Genomic DNA, 26,439 nt, shown 5'->3' with positions numbered 1-26,439 from the left:
AATAAAAATTATAAAAAAATGAAAAGATTTTATTTTCAAATTAAATGTAAATAAATTCATAAAAAATATGATCATTTTTAAAAATGTATCTCTTGTATTGGCTTTGAATGGCCCACAGGACTGCTCAGTCGCAACATGCAGGGTATTTAAGTGCAACAGCTTCATGGGAAGACTGGAGGGCAAACGGCACACAATCTCCACCAACATGAGTTCAGAATGGATCCAGCAGGTAACGCTGCACTCTAAAAATTGTGTGTCAAATAATGATGCGGTCCATTCAACGCTCTTATTCCCATCCAGATTGGGCTCACTGAGGCCAAGTTCATGTTGACCAGCACGGCCAGTCTGGAGTACGACCGGGACAAGTACATCTTCTATTCCACATCATCTAATAACAATCCTCCGGTTCGCAAGGTATGACATCATCTATAATAAAAAGCTTAAATGTATCCATTGCAATATTGTTATTGTTCATATCAGATTGAGACTGTGGTCGAAGTGTATCCTCAACCGGATTTTACCAAAGAGATAGTAGGAGGTTCTTTTGGTGGCTTGGCTTTATTGGCTTTACTCACGGCTGTCCTTTATAAGGTGAGGAAGCAAGTACACGAATTGTCACACATGACACCCTAATGATATTGATTTATTTTCTATTCTTAGGCTGGATTTTTTAAGAGTAAATACAAGCAGATGATTACGGATGCCGATGGTGCAGAAACAGACGGGCTTGAAGAGGCCGTGGCCACACAGGACTAAATAATTCAATTTGGCATTTTCAGTGTAACGTCCAACGTCCACGACGTCCAACGTCCACTATTGGTGATGCACATTTGATACATTTTTACTCTACAACATATAGTAATAATGCACTATGTACAAATACTTTTTGAATTGCTTTGTATAAGCAATTTTAATTGTACAGTAAACAACACATGAACATCTCTGATACGTACTTCATGATTTTGAATTTTCAAGAAAACACTTCCATTAGATAAAAACGTATTTCTACATGCGATTAAATGCAGTTAATTCTGAGTTAACTGGACAAAGAGAGAGAGTTTTGGACTTAAACTTTTAATAAAATGAATGAACAGTTCATTCCTACTACAATGAGTGGGTCTAACCTAGTAACACTAACACTGGTAGTCCCGCAAAAAACACGTAATGATCACTTTACACGTTACCGATGCTGTCGAAAACGCTAAAATGCTAAAGCTAATTACCATTCAGAGACGTCTTAAAGTAACCTTTAATTGAGCAACTTCGTCTCTACTTCCTGATATTAATATGGCAAATGTAAATAAACATTTATAATACATTTATAAGAGTAATTTTAAATTGAAATATGTTATTTATGAAAATTAGTATTTTAATGAAAATGCCCTGTGAGAGGTGAACTATTGTGCTTGGAGTTTGCACTGGTATAGAATTGCATAGTAGCATCGATCATAAAAAAAGTATTATTAAGTTAGTAAGTAAACATATAAGTATTTTGTATTGGCTAACTATTACAAATATAATGATGAAAAATAGAAACTTGCTAAATTTAAACAGTAAAAAAAAAGACATTTTAAAATGCTGTAGAAAACGCTAAAATGCTAAAGCTAATTACCATTCAGAGACGTCAGTCATTAAGTAACCTTTTCTTGAGCAACTTCGGAATGTCCACTCTCTACTTCCGGATCGGATCGGGATCCAACACATACAGCTGTATGTAGCGGACACTTTAAAAAGATAAATCGCCATTCATTACCAACTCCTATGAAGTTGGGTTCAGCGGCTATTCTGAAGTCCTCATGAGCACTTGGGAGTGTGACCAAGCACAGGTGTAATATACATTAAAACAGACTGTTTTCATGGGAAGCACAAAATCCAAACAAATACAGTTGGAATAGGCGCAGATTCTAGAAGATCTCGGAAGCTTTCCGTGTGGGTTATTGTGTATAGCTGCTCTATAGGAGTCTACAACAATGTAACAATGATGCATTATGGGAATGTATCTTCAGCGCTTTAACTACTAGGATGTTGAAGGGTGGCAAAGAAAATCCAGAGCACTTAGGAGTGTGACCAATCACAGGCGTGATACATTAAAACACTGTTTTCATGGGAAGCAAAAAATCCAAACAAATACAGTTGGAATAGGTGCAGATTCTAGAAGATCTAGGAAGCTTTCTGTGCGAGTTATTGTGTATAGCTGTTCTATAGGAGTCTACAACAATGTAACAATGATGCATGGTGGAAATGTATCTTCAGCGCTTTAACTACTAGGAGGTTGAAGGTCAAAGAATAGTCTCAAGCAGTTCCATGATACAGCACCAGGTAGCTTGATGTCAAAGTCCCAAAGAAACATAGGACCAGGGACCCATAGCAAAGTGGTGCACCTGCTGACGAAGAAGGTTCTGGAGATGGCAAATCACCAACCGTTTCCTTCAAGAATGATCCAAAACGCATGGTCCTGGAAAAGATCTGAATGTCGTTGCGGAGGGATTGACTTTGACTTGCTGTAACAACGGCCACCTGGAACCAAGATGAATCTGACTTGCAGAGCAGCGGACCACCCTCATCCCTCTGCAAAAACAACGATTGTTGTGAACCACGAGACAACCCAAGAAAGTACAAGATGAAGATACCTGTTGAATGTCCAAGCTAGGAGTACAAATGTTGTCCTGATCAGCACTATTGCAACTTATTACTCCAGTCTCAAGGTCTCTTAGACTTTCATCAGCTCTTGCATCGCCTGTAGAAAATCCACATACTGAATATACTGAATATATTTTAACCAATATCAGATCCAATCAAATGATAAAATGGCCTTACTTTTCTGTTTAGTCACCTGCCCCCATCCGGCAACCCAACAGCGAGTTCCAACAGGGAAGGTTGTTGCATCGGTGATGTCCAAACACACCGTCTGGATGTAATCACTGAAGCTGACTGCTTTTGTGAGTTGCAGCACCGCAATATTGAAACCTGTCATTTCGCTCATTGTAATCTTTTCAATGTTCATAGTCATTTCAAACTCCTCTATGCCATCGACAAGTTTCGGACCCAAATACGCCGTCCAGTCACTGGCAGTTGGATTGGAGCTATAGTAGCGTAAACAAATTGTCATCAGTGTAACTTATGTACAGTGGACATTCTGACTATAAGGCAGAGGGCTAGTATGTAGTACTTACCCAGAGAAACATTCAGCGGAAGTGAGAATGAATGTGGAAGTGATGAGCGATCCTCCACAAGCGAAGGACCCGCTTTTGTGGAGACGAACCACCCAAGGCCAGGTTCCTCCTGGTACAACTCCACGGTCACCATCTACACGAGTGTTCAAAGGAGCTGTGCCGCACACTTCCTCTAGATAGGGTAGACCAAATGAGGTAAGACGAACAAGATTCAGACAAATTACTGCGGATACAGGAAATCTAACGCTTGTCAAGATACGAACCAGCAGGACTTGGAGTTGCTGGTTGGGGAGTTGCTGGTTGGGGAGTTGCTGGTTGGGAAGTTGTTGATACAGTACTTTGGGTGCTGGGCACTGGTCCTGCAGTAATGGTACCACTAGTAACAGGCGGTGGTAGACCAGGACATGTGTAGTTGCTGTCAGAATCCAGCCCACTGGAGTTGAAGTGGACAAAACCTGGTTTATCGGAACTGATATGGGAGTTGATCCAGGATTGGTAGCGAGATACTCTGGCATAAACTCCCGGCAGATTAGGTCTAGCACAGCCATATCCGAAACTGACTATTCCGGACTGGACCCAGATGGAATTTTGCTGACTCATCATGGGACCTCCTGAGTCCCCCTAAAGACGTGGAGAGTAATTGTATATTAAACCATACTTGAATGACTTCAATCAAAGAGATAACTGAAAAGAAGTCATCCACCTGACAAGCATCTTTCCCTCCTTCCAAAACACCAGCACAGATCATGTTATCTGTGACTGAACCTACTCCATTCAGGCAGTTACACTGTCTGTTTCCCACAACTGGCACCTCCACTTCTTGTAGCGTTTGAGGGAATGGGAGGGACACTGAACAATACAGTCAAAGTATAGTCATCGTGTAGTCAAAGCACAAATATATTCCAGTACCATGAAAGTACCTTACCTCCCTCCTGGACCGTTCCCCAGCCAGTGACCCAGCTATCGGTACCATTGTGGAACTCACTGCTACTGGCTGCCAGACACACAGGTCTGATGTAGGCTGTGAATGGGACTGCTGAGGAAAGTCTGAGCAGGGCGATGTCGTTGTTGAAGCTGGAACTGTCAAAGTCTGGATGCAAAATGATTGTGTCAACTGTTCTGGACACTTGGTTTGGGTTGCTGCTCTGCAGGTTCTGAAGACCGAGAAAAACTGACCATCCAAGGGTGCTTGTGCTACAGAGACAATGCCAAAGCTCACGTTGTTTAAGTGGATCCATAAAGTATATGACATCATGTAAAGGTTACCCACCTGGAGAAGCAGTGGGCAGCAGACAACACCCACTCTTTGTTTATGAGAGAACCACCACAAGCATGGCCGAAATTCTGCAGACTGGCCTGCCAAGGCCAACTTCCTTCTTCAGCATCTCCACCTCCGACTATTTTTGTGTTTGATGGAATGATGCCACACACTGCAACCAGGTTATTCCATTAAAAAGAGAACCATAACAGGATTTAAAAGTATTCCAGTCATGATGGCAAAAGCCAAGTCTTTATTCAATCAAATTTTACAATTCACCTTGGTAAAACTCACAGTTCGTCCATTTTCACAACAAAAAATTATATATATTGTATTGCTTCAGATTCACCACCACACAAAGGCACCAGTGGAGCATTTCACTGTCCCAGAGAGAAGGTTCGACCATGTTAATGTCGAATTCCCCCTTTCCCACGGCTTTACACACCTGCTCACCATGGTAGGCAGGACTACCCGCTGGCCAAAAGCAACCCCGCTTGCTTCTACTACGACCACAGAAGTGGCCCGTGCTTTCATCAGCACATGGGTGGCGCGCTTCGGAACTCCATCTGACCTCTCATCGGACCGAGGTGTGCAGTTCACCTCGGAGTTTTGGAGTGCTGTTGCTGAGAATTTGGGGGTCAAGCTACACCACACCTCTGCATACCACCCCCAAGCGAACGGCCTCGTCGAGAGGTTTCACCGCTCAATGAAAATGGCGCTGCGGGCTAGCCTGACGAACGGCGACTGGGTGGACAGGCTGCCGTGGGTCATGCTTGGTCTGCGATCTGCCCTCAAGGAAGACCTGCAGGCATCATCGGCCGAGCTGGTGTACGGGCGGGTCTTTCGTGTCCCCGGGGACTTCATTCCGGACGCCACCGCACCCTGGTCCGCCGCCCTACAGATGTCCACCCTGCAGGAGGCGGTGGACACCTTTAAACCCATCCCTGCATCACACCACGGCATGGTGGACCCACATGTTCCCACTGCCCTGGGCACGGCATGTTTTGTGTTTGTCCGCCACGACGCGCACCGTGGGCCTTTACGCCCACCCTTTGACGGACCATACAGGGTCCTGGAGCATGGCGACAAGTATTTTGTTTTGGACATGTTTGGCCGACGGGAGACTGTCTCGGTGGACCGGCTGAAGGTTGCGCTGGTGGACGACACCCAACCCCTGACACTGGCGGAGCCCCCTCGCCGGTGTAGGCCCCCGCTTCCCAGCAAGGCACCCCCTGCCAGGCCAGGCGTGCCGACCCCCGCGTGGACAATCTCGTCCCCTTCACCACACCCTTGTCCACTGCCGCAAGCAGTGCGCACACAGCGGGGCCGTGCGGTTGTACCCGCACGCACGGACGATTTTGACTATGGGTGAATTCTGGGGGGGTCTTGTGTAGTGGTAGGTTACCGAGACATAATTCAACACGGAACGATCGATAGCGGAAGGGTTGCCACCTGGAGGGGTGGGCGCAAGGGACGGGGGTTTTCAGCTTCCTGTTGTGGTTGAGAGACGGGGCTTTCATGTCTTACGTAGCAACGAGTGCAAGTTAATGTTTGCAAGAAAAATACTTTTCTCCCGAATTCGACACTTCGCCTCAGACTCCAGTTCTTCGGCGCTTCAATATATTGTATAGCTGTTTGGCAACTTGCCCATGTATGTATGTATGACATAACCTTTTGACAAATTGCCCTTAGGGGGACGAGCCTCAAGGGTACTGTCCCTAAAGAATAGAGTTCTAACACTGCAATGCTGCCCTGCAATGGAAACAAGCCAAATTAGGGTTGACGCTTCCAAGCCATGCCATGGGATCTGATCTGAACTATAACACTCCATGGAAATGTGGCTTAAATACCATGTCAATAGGGTCATGCCAGTCCCTGTTTTGGGATTGTACGGTATATGTGTCAGCGCAGTGGAAATGGAGGTACCTACATTCAGCACTTGACATGCTGGGCCCTGGTTCTGCAGTAGAAGTAACCGCTGTACCAGGAAGAGGAAGACCAGGACATGTGTAGTTGCTGTCAGAGTCCAGCCCACTGGAGTTGAAGTGGACAAAGCCTGGTTTATCGGAACTGATATAGGAGTTGATCCAAGATTGGTAGCGAGATACTCTGGCATAAACTCCCGGCAGATGAGGTCTAGCACAGCCAAATCCAAAACTGACAATTCCGGACTGGACCCAGATGGAATCCTGCTGGCTCATCATGGGACCTCCTGAGTCCCCCTAAAGACGTGGAGAGTAATTGTATATTAAACCATACTAAAGTGACGTCAATCAAAGAGATAACTGAAAAGAAGTCATCCACCTGACAAGCATCTTTCCCTCCTTCCAAAACACCAGCACAGATCATGTTATCTGTGACTGAACCTACTCCATTCAGGCAGCTACACTGTCTGTTTCCCACAACTGGCACCTCCACTTCTTGTAGCGTTTGAGGGAATGGGAGGGACACTGAACAATACAGTAAAAGTATCGTCATCGTGTAGTCAAAGCACAAATATATTCCAGTACCATGAAAGTACCTTACCTCCCTCCTGGACCGTTCCCCAGCCAGTGACCCAGCTATCGGTACCATTGTGGAACTCACTGCTACTGGCTGCCAGACACACAGGTCTGATGTAGGCTGTGAATGGGACTGCTGAGGAAAGTCTGAGCAGGGCGATGTCGTTGTTGAAGCTGGAACTGTCAAAGTCTGGATGCAAAATGATTGTGTCAACTGTTCTGGACACTTCGTTTGGGTTGCTGCTCTGCAGGTTCTGAAGACCGAGAAAAACTGACCATCCAAGGGTGCTTGTGCTACAGAGACAATGCCAAAGCTCACATTGTTTAAGCGGATCCATAAAGTATATGACATCATGTAAAGGTTACCCACCTGGAGAAGCAGTGGGCAGCAGACAACACCCACTCTTTGTTTATGAGAGAACCACCACAAACATGGCCGAAATTCTGCAGACTGGCCTGCCAAGGCCAACTTCCTTCTTCAGCATCTCCACCTCCGACTATTTTTGTGTTTGATGGAATGATGCCACACACTGCAACCAGGTTATTCCATTAAAAAGATAACCATAACAGGATTTAAAAGTATTCCAGTCGTGATGGCAAAAGCCAAGTCTTTATTCGACCAAATTTTACAATTCACCTTTTCTTTCTTTCACCTTTCCTCTTTCTATAAAAGATATTGAGTATTTACTGATTTTTTATTTTAAAAAAAAGTTCATAAAACTGTTTTAAAATAATTGGCATGGTTGCCCCTGTTTGTACATGTGTTTGTGAGTTGTGTTTGAATTGAATTATGTATAAAAATGTTTTTCATATTATGCTAAAATCTGTACACCTGTTAAATGAATGTTATTGCCCTTCGACAGGTGATACTCATCAAAACAGGTCGCCCCCTAAGTCCCCGGATTGGTTGCCTACACCCATCGGGGACATATATATATATGTGTGTGTAGGGTGGAGATGGGATCTAATATGTCTGATGAAGGTCAAATGGACCCAAACGTTACCTAAATAAACTAATGAATGAGAGCGACACAGTGTGCGGGAACCTCTTTTTGAACAATTCACCTTGGTAAAACTAACAGTTTGTCCATTTTCACAACAACAAATTATATATATTGTATGGCTGTTTGGCAACTCGCCCTTAGGGGGACGAGCCTCAAGGGTACTGTCCCTAAAGAACAGAGTTCAAACACTGCAATGCTGTCCTGCAGTGGAAACAAGCCAAATTAGGGTTGACACTTCCAAGCCATGCCATGGGATCTGATCTGAACTATAACACTCCATGGAAATGTGGCTTAAATGCCTTGTCAATAGTCTAAATTCCTGTTTTGGGATTGTACGGTACATGTGTCAGCGCAGTGGAAAAATCGAGGTACCTACATTCAGCACTTGACATGCCGGGCTCCAGTTCTGCAGTAGGAGTAACCGCTGTACCAGGAAGAGGAAGACCAGGACATGTGTAGTTGCTGTCAGAATCCAGCCCACTGGAGTTGAAGTGGACAAAGCCTGGTTTATCCGAACTGATATGGGAGTTGATCCAGGATTGGTAGCGAGATACTCTGGCATAAACCCCCGGCAGATTAGGTCTAGCACAGCCAAATCCAAAACTGACAATTCCGGACTGGACCCAGATGGAATCCTGCTGGCTCATCATGGGACCTCCTGAGTCCCCCTAAAGACGTGGAAAGTAATTGTATATTAAATCATACTTGAATGACTTCAATCAAAGAGATAACTGAAAAGAAGTCATCCACCTGACAAGCATCTTTCCCTCCTTCCAAAACACCAGCACAGATCATGTTATCTGTGACTGAACCTACTCCATTCAGGCAGTTACACTGTCTGTTTCCCACAACTGGCACCTCCACTTCTTGTAGCGTTTGAGGGAATGGGAGGGACACTGAACAATACAATAAAAGTATAGTCATCGTGTAGTCAAAGCACAAATATATTCCAGTACCATGAAAGTACCTTACCTCCCTCCTGGACCGTTCCCCAGCCAGTGACCCAGCTATCGGTACCATTGTGGAACTCACTGCTACTGGCTGCCAGACACACAGGTCTGATGTAGGCTGTGAATGGGACTGCTGAGGAAAGTCTGAGCAGGGCGATGTCGTTGTTGAAGCTGGAACTGTCAAAGTCTGGATGCAAAATGATTGTGTCAACTGTTCTGGACACTTGGTTTGGGTTGCTGCTCTGCAGGTTCTGAAGACCGAGAAAAACTGACCATCCAAGGGTGCTTGTGCTACAGAGACAATGCCAAAGCTCACATTGTTTAAGCGGATCCATAAAGTATATGACATCATGTAAAGGTTACCCACCTGGAGAAGCAGTGGGCAGCAGACAACACCCACTCTTTGTTTATGAGAGAACCACCACAAGCATGGCCGGAATTCTGCAGACTGGCCTGCCAAGGCCAACTTCCTTCTCCAGCATCTCCACCTCCGACTATTTTTGTGTTTGATGGAATGATGCCACACACTGCAACCAGGTTATTCCATTAAAAAGATAACCATAACAGGATTTAAAAGTATTCCAGTCATGATCGCAAAAGCCAAGTCCTTATTCGACCAAATTTTACAATTCACCTTGGTAAAACTCACAGTTTGTCCATTTTCACAACAAAAAATTATATATTGTAGTGGTAAGTTACCGGGACATAATTCACCCCGGAACGATTGATAGGGGAGGGGTTGCCACCCGGAGGGGTGGTCGCAAGGGACGGGGGTTTTCCGCTTCCTGTTGGGGTTGAGAGACTGGGCTTTCATGTCTTACGTAGCAAAGAGTGCAAGTTAATGTTTGCAAGAAAAATAAAGTTTTCTCCCAAATTCGACACTCTGCCTCAGACTCCAGTTCTTCGGCGCTTCACTGGTGACCACGACAGTAGTCCCGAAGTGTTCGCAGCCACAGCGAACATGGCTACAAACGCCACCCTAAAATTGCCGGAGTTCTGGGAATCAGCAGCGGCAGCATGGTTCGCACAGGCGGAGACACAGCCCGTGAGCATCCCCCCTCCATATCGTGCCCAAGGCTGACGGCGGGTTCCGCCCATGTGGGGATTACCGCCGCCTCAATGATGCTACCACGCCCGACCGCTACCCTGTTCCCCATGTCCACGACTTTTCGTCACACCTTGCGGGCTGCACCATCTTTTTGAAGGTTGATTTAGTGCGGGGCTACCACCAGGTGCCCGTACACCCCGCCGACATCCCAAAGACAGCCATCATTACACCTTTTGGGCTGTTCGAATTTCTCCGGAAGCTGTTTGGACTCAAGAACGCGCCCCAGTCCTTCCAGCGCCTCATGGACGCTGTGCTCAGAGACATGCTGTCCGTTTTTGTGTATTTGGACGATGTCCTGGTGGCTAGTCGGTCTAAACAAGACCACCTGCATCACCTCCGAGAGCTGTTCTCGAGACTCGACAAGAATGGACTGATCATTAATCCAGCAAAGTGCGTCTTCGGTGTCCCCTAGGTGAAATTCTTGGGGCATTTTGTCTGCGCAGACGGTTCTATGCCACTGCCGTCGAAAGTGGAGGTGATCACCACCTTTCCCCACCCACAAACAGCCCGTGGCCTCAGAGAGTTTTTGGGCATGGTAGCTTATTACCACCGCTTCGTCCGCCATGCAGCGCATGTCATGCGGCCGCTACATGAGGCGCTACATAATCTGTCGCCCAACCAAGTTATTGTGTGGACAGAGGAGAGGAAGGGCGACTTCGAAGCCACCAAGTCCGCCCTAAGCCAAGCTGCCTTGTTAGCACACCCATGCCCCACAGCCCCGGTGGCCCTCACCACGGACGCTTCGGACTACGCGGTGGGTGCGGTTTACGAACAGTGGGTGGATGACGCCTGGCAGCCGCTCGCTTTCTTCAGCCGCAAGCTGGTCCCACGGGAACAGAAGTACAGCACCTTCGACTGGGAGCTCCTTGCGCTGTGGCTGGCGATTCGACACTTCTGTTTCCTGCTCGAAGGTCACAAGTTCACGGCCTATGTCGACCACAAGCCACTCGTCTTTGCTATGTCAAAAGTGGCCGAGCCGTGGTCAGCGAGACAGCAGAGACACCTGTCCTTCATCTCCGAGTATACCACGGACATATGCCACGTTTCAGGCAAGGCGAACGTGGTGGCAGACTGTCTGTCCAGAGCGGTTGTGAGCGCCGTGCAACTAGACCTGGATTACTCGCGAATGGCGGAGGAACAGGCCACCGACGAGGAAGTACGCGCTCTCCAACAACCGGATGTCGGCCTGCACCTGGCCAAGGTGCCTGTTGGCGCCTCCGGGGCCAGGTTGTGGTGCGACATCTCCTCCGGTCTGCCCCGCCCATTGGTCCCGGCAGGTTGGCGACGTGCTGTCTTCGACACAATACACGGGCTCTCGCACCCTGGCAGAAAGGCTTCTGTGAGGTTGGTGGCACAAAAGTTCGTGTGGCAGGGCCTAAAGAAAGACATGCTCGCTTGGGCCAGTTCGTGCATTCCATGTCAACGCGCTAAGATTCACCGCCTCACAAAGGCACCACTGGAGCATTTCACCGTCCCAGAGAGAAGGTTCGACCATGTTAATGTCGACCTAGTGGGCCCCCTCCCCCTTTCCCATGGCTTTACACACCTGCTCACCATGGTAGACAGGACTACCTGCTGGCCAGAAGCAACCCCGCTTGCTTCTACTACGACCACAGAAGTGGCCCGTGCTTTCATCAGCACATGGGTGGCGCGCTTCGGAACTCCATCTGACCTCTCATCGGACCGAGGTGTGCAGTTCACCTCGGAGCTTTGGAGTGCTGTTGCTGAGAATTTGGGGGTCAAGCTACACCGCACCTCTGCCTACCACCCCCAAGCGAACGGCCTCGTCGAGAGGTTTCACCACTCAATGAAAACGGCGCTGCGGGCTAGCCTGACGAAGGGCGACTGGGTGGACAGGCTGCCGTGGGTCATGCTTGGTCTGCGATCCGCTCCCAAGGAAGACCTGCAGGCATCGTCGGCCGAGCTGGTGTACGGGCAGGTCTTGCGTGTCCCCAGGGACTTCATTTCGGACGCCACCGCACCCTGGTCCGCCACCCTACAGAGGTCCACCCTGCAGGAGGCGGTGGACACCTTTAAACCCATCCCTGCATCACACCACGGCACGGTGGACCCACATGTTCCCACTGCCCTGGGCACGGCACGTTTTGTGTTTGTCCACCACGACGCGCACCGTGGGCCTTTATGCCCACCCTATGACGGACCATACAGGGTCCTGGAGCATGGCGACAAGTATTTTGTTTTGGACATGAGTGGCCGACGGGAGACTGTCTCGGTGGACCGGCTGAAGGTTGCGCTGGTGGACGACACCCAACCCCTGACACTGGCGGAGCCCCCTTGCCGGGGTAGGCCCCCACCCCCCGGCAAGGCACCCCCTGCCGGGCCAGGCGTGCCGACCTCCGCGTGGACAATCTCGTCCCCTTCACCACACCCTTGTCCACTGCCGCAAGCAGTGCGCACACGGTGGGGCCGTGCGGTTGTTCCCGCACGCACGGACGATTTTGACTATGGGTGAATTCTGGGGGGGCTTGTGTAGTGGTAGGTTATCGGGACACAATTCACCACGGAACGATCGACAGGGGAGGGGTTGCCACCCGGAGGGGTGGGCGCAAGGGACGGGGGTTTTCCGCTTCCTGTTGTGGTTGAGAGACGGGGCTTTCATGTGTTACGTAGCAAAGAGTGCAAGTTAATGTTTGCAAGAAAAATAGTTTTCTCCCAAACTCGACACTTCGCCTCAGACTCCAGTTCTTCGGCGCTTCAATATATTGTATAGCTGTTTGGCAACTTGCCCATGTATGTATGACATAACCTTTTGGCAAATTGCCCTTAGGGGGACAAGCCTCAAGGGTACTGTCCCTAAAGAATAGAGTTCAAACACTGCAATGCTGCCCTGCAATGGAAACAAGCCAAATTAGGGTTGACGTTTCCAAGCCATGCCATTGGATCTGATCTGAACTATAACACTCCATGGAAATGTGGCTTAAATGCCATGTCAATAGGGTCATGCCAGTCGAAATTCCTGTTTTGGGATTGTACGGTACATGTGTCAGCGCAGTGGAAATCGAGGTACCTACATTCAGCACTTGACATGCTGGGCCCTGATTCTGCAGTAGGAGTAACCGCTGTACCAGGAAGAGGAAGACCAGGACATGTGTAGTTGCTGTCAGAATCCAGCCCACTGGAGTTGAAGTGGACAAAGCCTGGTTTATCCGAACTGATATGGGAGTTGATCCAGGATTGGTAACTTGATACTCTGGCATAAACCCCCGGCAGATTAGGTCTAGCACAGCCAAATCCAAAACTGACAATTCCGGACTGGACCCAGATGGAATCCTGCTGGCTCATCATGGGACCTCCCGAGTCCCCCTAAAGACGTGGAAAGTAATTGTATATTAAATCATACTTGAATGACTTCAATCAAAGAGATAACTGAAAAGAAGTCATCCACCTGACAAGCATCTTTCCCTCCTTCCAAAACACCAGCACAGATCATGTTATCTGTGACTGAACCTACTCCATTCAGGCAGCTACACTGTCTGTTTCCCACAACTGGCACCTCCACTTCTTGTAGCGTTTGAGGGAATGGGAGGGACACTGAACAATACAGTAAAAGTATAGTCATCGTGTAGTCAAAGCACAAATATATTCCGGTACCATGAAAGTACCTTACCTCCCTCCTGGACCGTTCCCCAGCCAGTGACCCAGCTATCGGTACCATTGTGGAACTCACTGCTACTGGCTGCCAGACACACAGGTCTGATGTAGGCTGTGAATGGGACTGCTGAGGAAAGTCTGAGCAGGGCGATGTCGTTGTTGAAGCTGGAATTGTCAAAGTCTGGATGCAAAATGATTGTGTCAACTGTTCTGGACACTTCGTTTGGGTTGCTGCCCTGCAGGTTCTGAAGACCGAGAAAAACTGACCATCCAAGGGTGCTTGTGCTACAGAGACAATGCCAAAGCTCACATTGTTTAAGCGGATCCATAAAGTATATGACATCATGTAAAGGTTACCCACCTGGAGAAGCAGTGGGCAGCAGACAACACCCACTCTTTGTTTATGAGAGAACCACCACAAGCATGGCCGAAATTCTGCAGACTGGCCTGCCAAGGCCAACTTCCTTCTTCAGCATCTCCACCTCCGACTATTTTTGTGTTTGATGGAATGATGCCACACACTGCAACCAGGTTATTCCATTAAAAAGATAACCATAACAGGATTTAAAAGTATTCCAGTCATGATCGCAAAAGCCAAGTCCTTATTCGACCAAATTTTACAATTCACCTTGGTAAAACTCACAGTTATTCCATTTTCACAACAAAAAATTATATATTGTAGTGGTAGGTTACCGGGACATAATTCACCCCGGAACGATCGATAGGGGAGGGGTTGCCACCCGGAGGGGTGGGCGCAAGGGACGGGGGTTTTCCACTTCCTGTTGTGGTTGAGAGACGGGGCTTTCATGTCTTACGTAGCAAAGAGTGCAAGTTAATGTTTGTAAGAAAAATAAAGTTTTCTCCCAAATTCGACACTTCACCTCAGACTCCAGTTCTTTGGCGCTTCAATATATTGTATAGCTTTTTGGCAACTTGCCCATGTATGTATGTATGACATAACCTTTTGACAACTTGCCCTTAGGGGGACGAGCCTCCAGGGTACTGTCCCTAAAGAATAGAGTTCAAACACTGCAATGCTGCCCTGCAGTGGAAACAAGCCAAATTAGGGTTGACGTTTCCAAGCCATGCCATGGGATCTGATCTGAACTATAACACTCCATGGAAATGTGGCTTCAATGCCATGTCAATAGGGTCATGCTAGTCGAAATTCCTGTTTTGGGATTGTACGGTACATGTGTCAGCGCAGTGGAAATGGAGGTACCTACATTCAGCACTTGACATGCTGGGGCCTGGTTCTGCAGTAGGAGTAACTGCTGTACCAGGAAGAGGAAGACCAGGACATGTGTAGTTGCTGTCAGAATCCAGCCCACTGGAGTTGAAGTGGACAAAGCCTGGTTTATCCGAACTGATATGGGAGTTGATCCAGGATTGATAGCGGGATACTCTGGCATAAACCCCCGGCAGATTAGGTCTAGCACAGCCAAATCCAAAACTGACTATTCCGGACTGGACCCAGATGGAATCCTGCTGGCTCATCATGGGACCTCCTGAGTCCCCCTAAAGACGTGGAGAGTAATTGTATATTACATCATACTTGAATGACTTCAATCAAAGAGATAACTGAAAAGAAGTCATCCACCTGACAAGCATCTTTCCCTCCTTCCAAAACACCAGCACAGATCATGTTATCTGTGACTGAACCTACTCCATTCAGGCAGTTACACTGTCTGTTTCCCACAACTGGCACCTCCACTTCTTGTAGCGTTTGAGGGAATGGGAGGGACACTGAACAATACAGTAAAAGTATAGTCATCGTGTAGTCAAAGCACAAATATATTCCGATACCATGAAAGTACCTTACCTCCCTCCTGGACCGTTCCCCAGCCAGTGACCCAGCTATCGGTACCATTGTGGAACTCACTGCTACTGGCTGCCAGACACACAGGTCTGATGTAGGCTGTGAATGGGACTGCTGAGGAAAGTCTGAGCAGGGCGATGTCGTTGTTGAAGCTGGAATTGTCAAAGTCTGGATGCAAAATGATTGTGTCAACTGTTCTGGAAACTTCGTTTGGGTTGCTGCCCTGCAGGTTCTGAAGACCGAGAAAAACTGACCATCCAAGGGTGCTTGTGCTACAGAGACAATGCCAAAGCTCACATTGTTTAAGTGGATCCATAAAGTATATGACATCATGTAAAGGTTACCCACCTGGAGAAGCAGTGGGCAGCAGACAACACCCACTCTTTGTTTATGAGAGAACCACCACAAACATGGCCGAAATTCTGCAGACTGGCCTGCCAAGGCCAACTTCCTTCTTCAGCATCTCCACCTCCGACTATTTTTGTGTTTGATGGAATGATGCCACACACTGCAACCAGGTTATTCCATTAAAAAGATAACCATAACAGGATTTAAAAGTATTCCAGTCATGATCGCAAAAGCCAAGTCCTTATTCGACCAAATTTTACAATTCACCTTGGTAAAACTCACAGTTTGTTCATTTTCACAACAAAAAATTATATATTGTAGTGGTAGGTTACCGGGACATAATTCACCCCGGAACGATCGATAGGGGAGGGGTTGCCACCCGGAGGGGTGGGCGCAAGGAACGGGGGTTTTCCGCTTCCTGTTGGGGTTGAGAGACGGGGCTTTCATGTCTTACGTAGCAAAGAGTGCAAGTTAATGTTTGCAAGAAAAATAAAGTTTTCTCCCAAATTCGACACTCTGCCTCAGACTCCAGTTCTTCGGCGCTTCACTGGTGACCCCAACAGTAGTCCCGAAGTGTTCGAAGCCACAGCGAACATGGCTACAAACGCCACCCTAAAATTGCCGGAGTTCTGGGAATCAGCAGCGGCGGCATGGTTCGCAGAGGCGGAGGCACAGCCCGTGGGCGTCCCCCCTCCATATCATGCCCAAGGCTGACGGCGGGTTCCGCCCATGTGGGGATTACCGCCACCTCAATGATGCTACCACGCCCGACCGCAACCCTGTTCCCCATGTCTGCGACTTTTCGGCACACCTTGCGGGCTGCACCATCTTTTTGAAGGTTGATTTAGTGCGGGGCTACCACCAGGTGCCCGTACACCCCGCCGACATCCCAAAGACAGCCATCATTACACCTTTTGGGCTGTTCGAATTTCTCCGGATGCCGCTTGGACTCAAGAACGCGCCCCAGTCCTTCCAGCGCTTCATGGACTCTGTTCTCAGAGACATGCCGTCCGTTTTTGTGTATTTGGACGATGTCCTGGTGGCTAGTCGGTCTAAACAAGACCACCTGCATCACCTCCGAGAGCTGTTCTCGAGACTCGACAAGAATGGACTGATCATTAATCCAGCAAAGTGCGTCTTCGGTGTCCCCTCAGTCAAATTCTTGGGGCACCTTGTCAGCGCAGACGGTTCTATTCCACTGCTGTCGAAGGTGGAGGTGATCGCCACCTTTCCCCACCCACAAACAGCCCATGGCCTCAGAGAGTTTTTGGGCATGGTAGCTTATTACCACCGCTTCGTCCGCCATGCAGCGCACGTCATGCGGCCGCTATATGAGGTGCTACATAATCTGTCGCCCAACCAACTTATTGTGTGGACAGAGGAGAGGAAGGGCGCCTTCAAAGCCACCAAGTCCGCCCTAAGCCAAGCTGCCTTGTTAGCACACCCATGCCCCACAGCCCCGGTGGCCCTCACCACGGACGCTTCGGACTACACGGTGGGTGCGGTTTACAAACAGTGGGTGGATGACGCCTGGCAGCCGCTCGCTTTCTTCAGCCGCAAGCTGGTCCCACGGGAACAGAAGTACAGCACCTTTGACTGGGAGCTCCTTGCGCTGTGGCTGGCGATTCGACACTTCTGTTTCCTGCTCGAAGGTCACAAGTTCACGGCCTATGTCGACCACAAGCCACTCGTCTTTGCTATGTCAAAAGTGGCCGAGCCGTGGTCAGCGAGACAGCAGAGACACCTGTCCTTCATCTCCGAGTATACCACGGACATATGCCACGTTTCAGGCAAGGCGAACGTGGTGGCAGACTGTCTGTCCAGAGCGGTTGTGAGCGCCGTGCAACTAGACCTGGATTACTCATGAATGGCGGAGGAACAGGCCACAGACGAGGAAGTACGCGCTCTCCAACAACCAGATGTCGGCCTGCACCTGGCCAAGGTGCCTGTTGGCGCCTCCGGGGCCAGGTTGTGGTGCGACATCTCCTCCGGTCTGCCCCGCCCATTGGTCCCGGCGGGTTGGCGACGTGCCGTCTTCGACACAATACACGGGCTCTCGCACCCTGGCAGAAAGGCTTCTGTGAGGTTGGTGGCACAAAAATTTGTGTGGCGGGGCCTAAAGAAAGACGTGCTCGCTTGGGCCAGTTCGTGCATTCCATGTCAACGCGCTAAGATTCACCGCCACACAAAGGCACCACTGGAGCATTTCACCATCCCAGAGAGAAGGTTCGACCATGTTAATGTTAACCTAGTGGGCCCCCTCCCCCTTTCCCATGGCTTTACACACCTGCTCACCATGGTAGGCAGGACTACCTGCTGGCCAGATGCAACCCTGCTTGCTTCTACTACGACCACAGAAGTGGCCCGTGCTTTCATCAGCACATGGGTGGCGCGCTTCGGAACTCCATCTGACCTCTCATCGGACCGAGGTGTGCAGTTTGGAGTGCTGTTGCTGAGAATTTGGGGGTCAAGCGACACCACACCTCTGTCTACCACCCCCAAGCAAACGGCCTCGTCGAGAAGTTTCACCGCTCAATGAAAACGGCCCTGCGGGCTAGCCTGACGAACGGCGACTGGGTGGACAGGCTGCCGTGGGTCATGCTTGGTCTGTGGTCCGCCCCCAAGGAAGACCTGCAGGCATCGTCGGCCGAGCTGGTGTACGGGCAGGTCTTGCGTGTCCCCAGGGACTTCATTCCGGACGCCACCGCACCCTGGTCCGCCGCCCTACAGAGGTCCACCCTGCAGGAGGCGGTGGACAACTTTAAACCCATCCCTGCATCACACCACGGCACGGTGGACCCACATGTTCCCACTGCCCTCGGCACGGCACGTTTTGTGTTTGTCCACCACGACGCCCACCCTATGACGGACCATACAGGGTCCTGGAGCACGGCGACAAGTATTTTGTTTTGGACATGGGTGGCCGACGGGAGACTGTCTCGGTGGACCGGCTGAAGGTTGCGCTGGTGGACGACACCCAACCCCTGACACTGGCGGAGCCCCCTCGCCGGGGTAGGCCCCCGCTCCCCACCAAGGCGCCCCCTGCCGGGCCAGGCGTGCCGACCCCCACGTAGACAATCTCGTCCCCTTCACCACAACCTTCTCCCCTGCTGCAGGCAGTTTGCACACGGCGGGGCCGTGCGGTTGTCTCCGCACGCACGGACGAAATTCCTGTTTTGGGATTGTACAGTACATGTGTCAGCGCAGTGGAAATGGAGATACCTACATTCAGCACTTGACATGCTGGGCCCTGGTTCTGCAGTAGGAGTAACCGCTGTACCAGGAAGAGGAAGACCAGGACATGTGTAGTTGCTGTCAGAATCCAGCCCACTGGAGTTGAAGTGGACAAAGCCTGGTTTATCCGAACTGATATGGGAGTTGATCCAGGATTGGTAACTTGATACTCTGGCATAAACCCCCGGCAGATTAGGTCTAGCACAGCCAAATCCAAAACTGACAATTCCGGACTGGACCCAGATGGAATCCTGCTGGCTCATCATGGGACCTCCTGAGTCCCCCTAAAGACGTGGAGAGTAATTGTATATTAAATCATACTTGAATGACTTCAATCAAAGAGATAACTGAAAAGAAGTCATCCACCTGACAAGCATCTTTCCCTCCTTCCAAAACACCAGCACAGATCATGTTATCTGTGACTGAACCTACTCCATTCAGGCAGTTACACTGTCTGTTTCCCACAACTGGCACCTCCACTTCTTGTAGCGTTTGAGGGAATGGGAGGGACACTGAACAATACAGTCAAAGTATAGTCATCGTGTAGTCAAAGCACAAATATATTCCAGTACCATGAAAGTACCTTACCTCCCTCCTGGACCGTTCCCCAGCCAGTGACCCAGCTATCGGTACCATTGTGGAACTCACTGCTACTGGCTGCCAGACACACAGGTCTGATGTAGGCTGTGAATGGGACTGCTGAGGAAAGTCTGAGCAGGGCGATGTCGTTGTTGAAGCTGGAACTGTCAAAGTCTGGATGCAAAATGATTGTGTCAACTGTTCTGGACACTTGGTTTGGGTTGCTGCTCTGCAGGTTCTGAAGACCGAGAAAAACTGACCATCCAAGGGTGCTTGTGCTACAGAGACAATGCCAAAGCTCACATTGTTTAAGCGGATCCATAAAGTATATGACATCATGTAAAGGTTACCCACCTGGAGAAGCAGTGGGCAGCAGACAACACCCACTCTTTGTTTATGAGAGAACCACCACAAACATGGCCGAAATTCTGCAGACTGGCCTGCCAAGGCCAACTTCCTTCTCGAGCGTCTTCACCTCCAACTATCTTTGTCTTTCCTGATTGGATGCCGCACACTGCAAACAAGTGATGCCATTAAATTCAAGGAGACTGGTTCACGATCCACAGAGAAGTTCAATGGCAAACACATATTGGAGTACTCAAATGAGTTTACAACAACAGCAATGTCCAGTGTCCACCAAACGGTTCAATTCATCCCTGTGCAATATGGAAGAGTTTTCTCTGTGAAGAATTACGACGGGTGCCAAAATAACTGAGGTTTGTGCACCGCTTTTTGGTAACCTATCCTTGGGGGAAGAGCCACAATAGCCACGTTTACATGAGGAGTTTTTCTCTTTACGAATGGAATCTTTCCAAAAGCAATGGTATACATGGAAAGGAATATTCCAATGGCGTGTCTACATGCGGCGCTATAATCAACCAGAATAGTCAATGGGGCATGCCCAGTAAAGCGTAAACACCAACATCACGTGATACCGACTTCCTTGAGTTTTTCTTTCACTTGTTGGAATAACTCCGTATTGCCAGTTTTTCCTTCGTCCAGTCTTGGAATTTAGTTTGAATCAAAAACAAACTTTCCTTAGCAGTCCAGTGCCGATTGCTCGCCTCCATTTTTTTAAATCGAAGAACATCTGGAGCTGCGTGTTACGTCATATCTCAGCATTCGCTGAAAGAACGCACCCCGGGAACAGGAAAAGATAAAGTTCAATCTTGCTAATATTTTATAATTAAGCTCGGCACATGTTTTATATAGATATGTATTTTCTTTTTTAATAAAACTGGACTTGTGAATGGCGTATAGAAGGGTTTAGATTCTATTCCACAGATGGCGCTAATGCACACGAAAGCTGCTTGCCAACCGCCAATAAACAACAGAAGAAGAAAAACACCACAAAGAAGAACGCAGTCTGACAACTTTCCGATTGAGCGGGTACAAGATACCTCAATCGGATTGGGGAAAGGAATATTCCACCCCTGGGAATCCGATTATATATTCATTCGGACTGACACTTTTCTTTCGGAATGAGGTGTATACAAAGGTTACATTCTTTCCTTTTGAGCAAATAACCCGAATGGAATTGGAATATTTGGGTCCATGTAAACGTGGCTATTGTTATTTAACCTAAATGATGGAGCTAGAATTCTGCACTGCTGGATGCCCCCAAGGCAAATGTAAAACAGATTAGGATTTCTTATTTAATGCCATAACATGGGTGCTGAGGTGAACTGTACCAGTTAAAGGAAACTTAAGTGGCATGTCAATCAGTTCAAACTTCTTCTCTAATCATAGGAATCCATGTGTAGCGTATGACGGAATGTCAATGCAGTGGTACTCAAAGGACGCACATTCAGCACTTGAGACACTGGGTCCTGGATCTGCCGTTGTTACTAGTCCTTCAGTCGGCATAATGGGAGGTGGTAGACCAGGACATGTGTAGTTGCTGTCAGAATCCAGCCCACTGGAGTTGAAGTGGACAAAGCCTGGTTTATCCGAACTGATATGGGAGTTGATCCAGGATTGGTAACTTGATACTCTGGCATAAACCCCCGGCAGATTAGGTCTAGCACAGCCAAATCCAAAACTGACAATTCCGGACTGGACCCAGATGGAATCCTGCTGGCTCATCATGGGACCTCCCGAGTCCCCCTAAAGATGTGGAAAGTAATTGTATATTAAACCATACTTGAATGACTTCAATCAAAGAGATAACTGAAAAGAAGTCATCCACCTGACAAGCATCTTTCCCTCCTTCCAAAACACCAGCACAGATCATGTTATCTGTGACTGAACCTACTCCATTCAGGCAGTTACACTGTCTGTTTCCCACAACTGGCACCTCCACTTCTTGTAGCGTTTGAGGGAATGGGAGGGACACTGAACAATACAGTAAAAGTATCGTCATCGTGTAGTCAAAGCACAAATATATTCCAGTACCATGAAAGTACCTTACCTCCCTCCTGGACCGTTCCCCAGCCAGTGACCCAGCTATCGGTACCATTGTGGAACTCACTGCTACTGGCTGCCAGACACACAGGTCTGATGTAGGCTGTGAATGGGACTGCTGAGGAAAGTCTGAGCAGGGCGATGTCGTTGTTGAAGCTGGAACTGTCAAAGTCTGGATGCAAAATGATTGTGTCAACTGTTCTGGACACTTCGTTTGGGTTGCTGCCCTGCAGGTTCTGAAGACCGAGAGAAACTGACCATCCAAGGGTGCTTGTGCTACAGAGACAATGCCAAAGCTCACATTGTTTAAGCGGATCCATAAAGTATATGACATCATGTAAAGGTTACCCACCTGGAGAAGCAGTGGGCAGCAGACAACACCCACTCTTTGTTTATGAGAGAACCACCACAAACATGGCTGTCAGATTCCTGCAGGCTGGCCTGCCAAGGCCAACTTCCTTCTGGAGCATTTTCACCTCCGACTATCCTGGTGTTCAGTGAAGCGATACCACATACTAAGAAAGAGATTGTACAGATTGATTGGTTGGAATCATCAGGAGGATCAGAAGGAAGATCTTAGACCAGTGGCTCCCCAACCTTTTTTGGCAGCCTATTGGAGATGAAATTATTTTCATTTATGAGCCTAGCGACGTCATAATATGAAAATGAGTGGGTATAAAATATAGTGGGTATAAGAGTTGATAATACATTAATAAAGTCTTTGGAGAGCTAAGTGTTCAGGAGCTACAGGCAGCTCATGAGCTACTGGCTGGAGAACCCTGACTTACCGTGTATTAGCATATCATATCACATATCATCGCTGGTGCGGTGGAACTCAGGAGAAGCCGGATGTGCGGCAACCTCGCCTGCGAGGAGCACTCATTGTCGGACGCACTTTGTCAGAGGCAACGTTGGTGCGGTGGAGCTCAGAAGCCAAACATTAGTGGACGCTAAGTATGTCCGACATTAATGTCTGTCTTTCCCAGAGAGAGCGTCCTGCTTCTGGCTCCAGCAATAGTTTGTCGGATATTTCACGTTCATATTCACGGGACAAAAATAGTCCTGTATGAAATGCAGATGAAAATATTTTTCTCTTGCTGGGAATCACCAAATACAATAACTTCTGCCTGAGCTTGTTTTGTAAACAGAGAATCAGAACATATTGTGCCTACAGCCACGCCCATAAGGAAGACTACTCCTTTGTGACATCACAAAAGAACAGTTTTGCAACGCCCTCTAAAACCAAGCTTTTTGAGCTATCCCAAACTTCTTTTAGGACTCATTTCCAAATGCGTAAACCTCATTATCTGGAACTTTGGCATCGTTTAACACGAGAATACAACATTTTAACTACATTTATAGGTCAGAAACGTTCAAAAAGCATAATAGGTCCTTTATAATGCGGACGCATTTTGTGCTGAAGACAAACTTCATTGCAGAAAGATTAACTCCAGGAACCAGAGAGATGGCGAGTCTGCTAGAGATCTCCTATCTCCAATGGTGATCCCACGTCCCATCAGGTTTTGACTGAACTGGAGTACCTCTTAAGGTCCTAATAACACTTCTGTTCTGTCCCCTATAGGGACATGACTACTACTTAATGGAGCCCGTATATCACCAGTGGTACTCGTACAACAGTTTGCGAATAAATAACTTGAGAATTAGAACTTACCATCCAGCTGAGCATGTGAATCTACGGAAAAAAAAAACATGACACAAATGAGTCAGTCAGGATGAAAAACCCAATAATACAAACCAAGGCTAATAATAATCATTTCAGTTTATTTATTTATTTCAATTAAAACAACATTCTGAAGCGTGCATACCTCTACCTGAGACTGTAAGACTGACCGAACTGTACCTGTCAACTCAAATCCTTCCGGATATCAATATCAATGAAAATATCAACTCCTAACCACTAATTATCACAAACAGTACAGTTCATCACCATTCTTTTCATTCCTCGTGCAAAACAAGTTGGTTGACAATGAAAGGCTGAAAAGCACAGTTAGTGATGGGAATGCTCAATAACAAATATTTTTTTTTGTACTAACATGCCTAAAAAGTGCTGCACGGTGGACGAGTGATTAGCACGCAGCCCTCACAGCTAGGAGACCAGGGTTCAATTCCACCCTCGGACATCTCTGTGTGGAGTTTGCATGTTCTCCCCGTGCATGCGCTAGTTTTTTCCGGGTACTCCGGTTTCCTCCCACATTCTAAAAACATGCTAGGTTAATTAGCGACTCCAAATTGTCCATAGGTATGAATGTGAGTGTGAATGGTTGTTTGTCTATATGTGCCCTGTGATTGGCTGGCCACCAGACCAGGGTGTACCCCGCCTCTCGTCTCAAAGACAGCTGGGATAGGCTCCAGCACCCCCGTGACCCTCGTGAGGATAAGCGGTAGAAAATGAATGAATTAATGAATGACTAGTGTTTGGGGCTGCACGGCGGACGAGTTTTTAGCGCACAGGCCTCACAGCTATGAGACCCGAGTTCAATTCCACCCTCGGCCATCTCTGTGTGGAGTTTGCATGTTCTCCCCGTGCATGCGTGGGTTTTCTCCGGGTACTCCGGTTTCCTCCCACATTCCAAAAACATGCTAGGTTAATTGGTGACTCCAAATTGTCCATAGGTATGAATGTGAGTGTGAATGGTTGTTTGTCTATATGTGCCCTGTGATTGGCTGGCCACCAGTCCAGGGTGTACCCCGCCTCTCGTCTCGAAGACAGCTGGGATAGGCTCCAGAAGCGGTAGAAAATGAATGAATGAATGCCTAAAAAGTCCTACCAAATAAGACATGGATTGAATACGAACAGTCTGAATATTTATCCCCAACAATCACAATAAGCGTTGCTGACACTCTGGCATTGTGTAGGTGTCCCATTCGGTCACACTTGATCAATGGCCATGGTATCTTGTCTTTAACGACCATTTTGCTCTTACACAGAAAAAAAAATTAAAAGCCAAAATGTTAATGCAATGTTGACACAAAGCCCACAAAAGCCCACTCATTGACCAGCATATCTGTGTTTTCACAATTTCTTTGACTATCCAATGTGTCAGTCATCATTAAGAGTCAATGTCATATTGGCGATTGCGTCACAGGAGACGAGAGAAACGGTCGTCTAATGGGTTGAGTGAGGTGTCAATCAAATGTTTTTGAGGTAACATGATTGATGACTAATGCATCTATGCTGACTTTATGCTCAGGAACATGTGGAAAATATGCGTTCATTGTCAATGGAACAGAACCTTATTTGCTACATTACTTATATATATATACATATATATATACTTACATTTGACATAAGGGTTCGAAGGTGAGTTATTCTATTTTACGACTAGTCTAATATTTATGTGTACTAAAATACCCTGTAATGGTGGAATCAGTGGAATCTCAGTGGAATTAACTGTCCAGTGTCAAATCACGGTTTCATCATGATAATAGTTGAAAGGCAAGAAGTAGCAACGGACATAAAAATGGAACAGCAAAGACCTACCGTAACGATCAATACAACTACAGACAACTTACCCAGTACAGTTCACTACAATTTAGATTTTCATTAGCCAATCAGTGACACTTATACTACTGAAAATACATACATTTTGTATTTCTATCAAATAAATACAATTAGAACAATTGGGAAAATATAATTAAAATGTTTTAATGTTGACTAATATGTTTATAGCTTATTTGAAACAGCATAATTTGAAAATAAAATAATATTATTATAATATTATTATTAATAATATTAATAATATAATATTATAATAATATAATTATATTAATTAATAGTAATATTAATATTAATTAATAATAATATTATTATATTATTTTCCAATAATGCAAAATAAATATTTTATAGTATATGATTGTAGTATTCTAACATATATATATATTAGATGAGTGATCTAAAAAGAGTTAGTTTTTAGTCTATGACTAAGAAAGCATACATTAAAAAAGAATTCAAAATAAGATATGTAAATATAAATCTAATTAAAGTAGATTATTTAAAGTAACAAACTTAAAACAGTTGTGAAATATAAGCCAATAATTCATTTCAAATAATGCGTGTATTTTAAAGTCCTTTTTCTTTGTCCGTATTTCTTTCTTTTTTTTTTTTTTTTACTTTATATCAGTTTTCACTGATCAGATCTAAAGGTTAAAAAAAACCATCTTCATGTCATGGTACTTATCCTATCAGCAGCTAGAACATAAACATAGCGATGTTGTGGTTGCTACGGCTTAAGTCATATACAGGATAAACAGATCCAGATCGTCCAATTTGAGTGCAACTTACTTGCAGTGAAAAGGCTTAGTAGCGGCAATACGTGGAGCCATTCCGTGATCGTCATTGTGTGAATGCACAACTCCGAGCTGTCAGTCTATTTAAGCTTGACTGATTCATTCCACCGACTTTGAGGTGTGTCTCTACTACCTCTCTCCC

The 26,439-nt window shown here is 47.1% G+C and overlaps 2 protein-coding genes across 3 annotated transcripts in view; one reads left to right on the top strand and one right to left on the bottom strand.

Moving 5' to 3' along the window:
• The window catches only part of LOC131110035 (integrin alpha-M-like), an 18,963-nt gene extending 17,111 nt beyond the window's left edge, over positions 1-1,852 (top strand). The window contains exons 27-30 of one of the 2 annotated variants that reach the window (XM_058062681.1): positions 119-229; positions 301-414; positions 481-591; positions 661-1,852. In XM_058062681.1, coding sequence (XP_057918664.1) covers positions 119-229; positions 301-414; positions 481-591; positions 661-756 — 432 coding nt within the window. In that variant the 3' untranslated portion in view covers positions 757-1,852. Of the gene's footprint in view, positions 1-118; positions 230-300; positions 415-480; positions 592-660 lie in introns of those variants that run through there. The other variant, XR_009120820.1, reaches the window with a different exon arrangement.
• Positions 1,059-26,439, bottom strand: LOC131110034 (uncharacterized). The gene is made up of 34 exons (XM_058062680.1): positions 26,293-26,439; positions 23,662-23,682; positions 22,342-22,504; positions 21,997-22,265; positions 21,775-21,920; positions 21,392-21,692; positions 19,941-20,100; positions 19,596-19,864; positions 19,374-19,519; positions 19,000-19,291; positions 15,774-15,933; positions 15,429-15,697; positions 15,207-15,352; positions 14,833-15,124; positions 13,968-14,127; positions 13,623-13,891; positions 13,401-13,546; positions 13,027-13,318; positions 9,254-9,413; positions 8,909-9,177; positions 8,687-8,832; positions 8,313-8,604; positions 7,303-7,462; positions 6,958-7,226; positions 6,736-6,881; positions 6,362-6,653; positions 4,444-4,603; positions 4,099-4,367; positions 3,877-4,022; positions 3,437-3,794; positions 3,174-3,345; positions 2,818-3,083; positions 2,631-2,737; positions 1,059-2,568 (listed from the first exon to the last, which is right to left on the bottom strand). The coding sequence occupies exons 1-34, from the start codon at positions 26,345-26,347 to the stop codon at positions 2,293-2,295; spliced, it is 7,044 nt and encodes a 2,347-aa protein (XP_057918663.1). The 5' UTR covers positions 26,348-26,439; the 3' UTR covers positions 1,059-2,292.

Source organism: Doryrhamphus excisus, chromosome 22 (genome assembly GCF_030265055.1).
Source record: "Doryrhamphus excisus isolate RoL2022-K1 chromosome 22, RoL_Dexc_1.0, whole genome shotgun sequence".
Lineage (NCBI taxonomy): Eukaryota > Metazoa > Chordata > Actinopteri > Syngnathiformes > Syngnathidae > Doryrhamphus > Doryrhamphus excisus.
The sequence above is the reverse complement of the archived record's forward strand: the minus strand, read 5'-3'. Positions and strand labels throughout refer to the sequence as shown.

What these genes read in the sequence shown, in the direction of transcription:
- LOC131110034 (XM_058062680.1), bottom strand. Translation starts at nt 26,347, where the DNA reads ATGACGATCACGGAATGGCTCCACGTATTGCCGCTACTAAGCCTTTTC. An exon ending in GAGGGAAAGATGCTTGTCAG is followed by an intron (nt 15,125 to 15,206) that starts GTGGATGACTTC and finishes CCACGTCTTTAG; the next exon opens with GGGGACTCAGGAGGTCCCAT. An exon ending in GAGGGAAAGATGCTTGTCAG is followed by an intron (nt 8,605 to 8,686) that starts GTGGATGACTTC and finishes CCACGTCTTTAG; the next exon opens with GGGGACTCAGGAGGTCCCAT.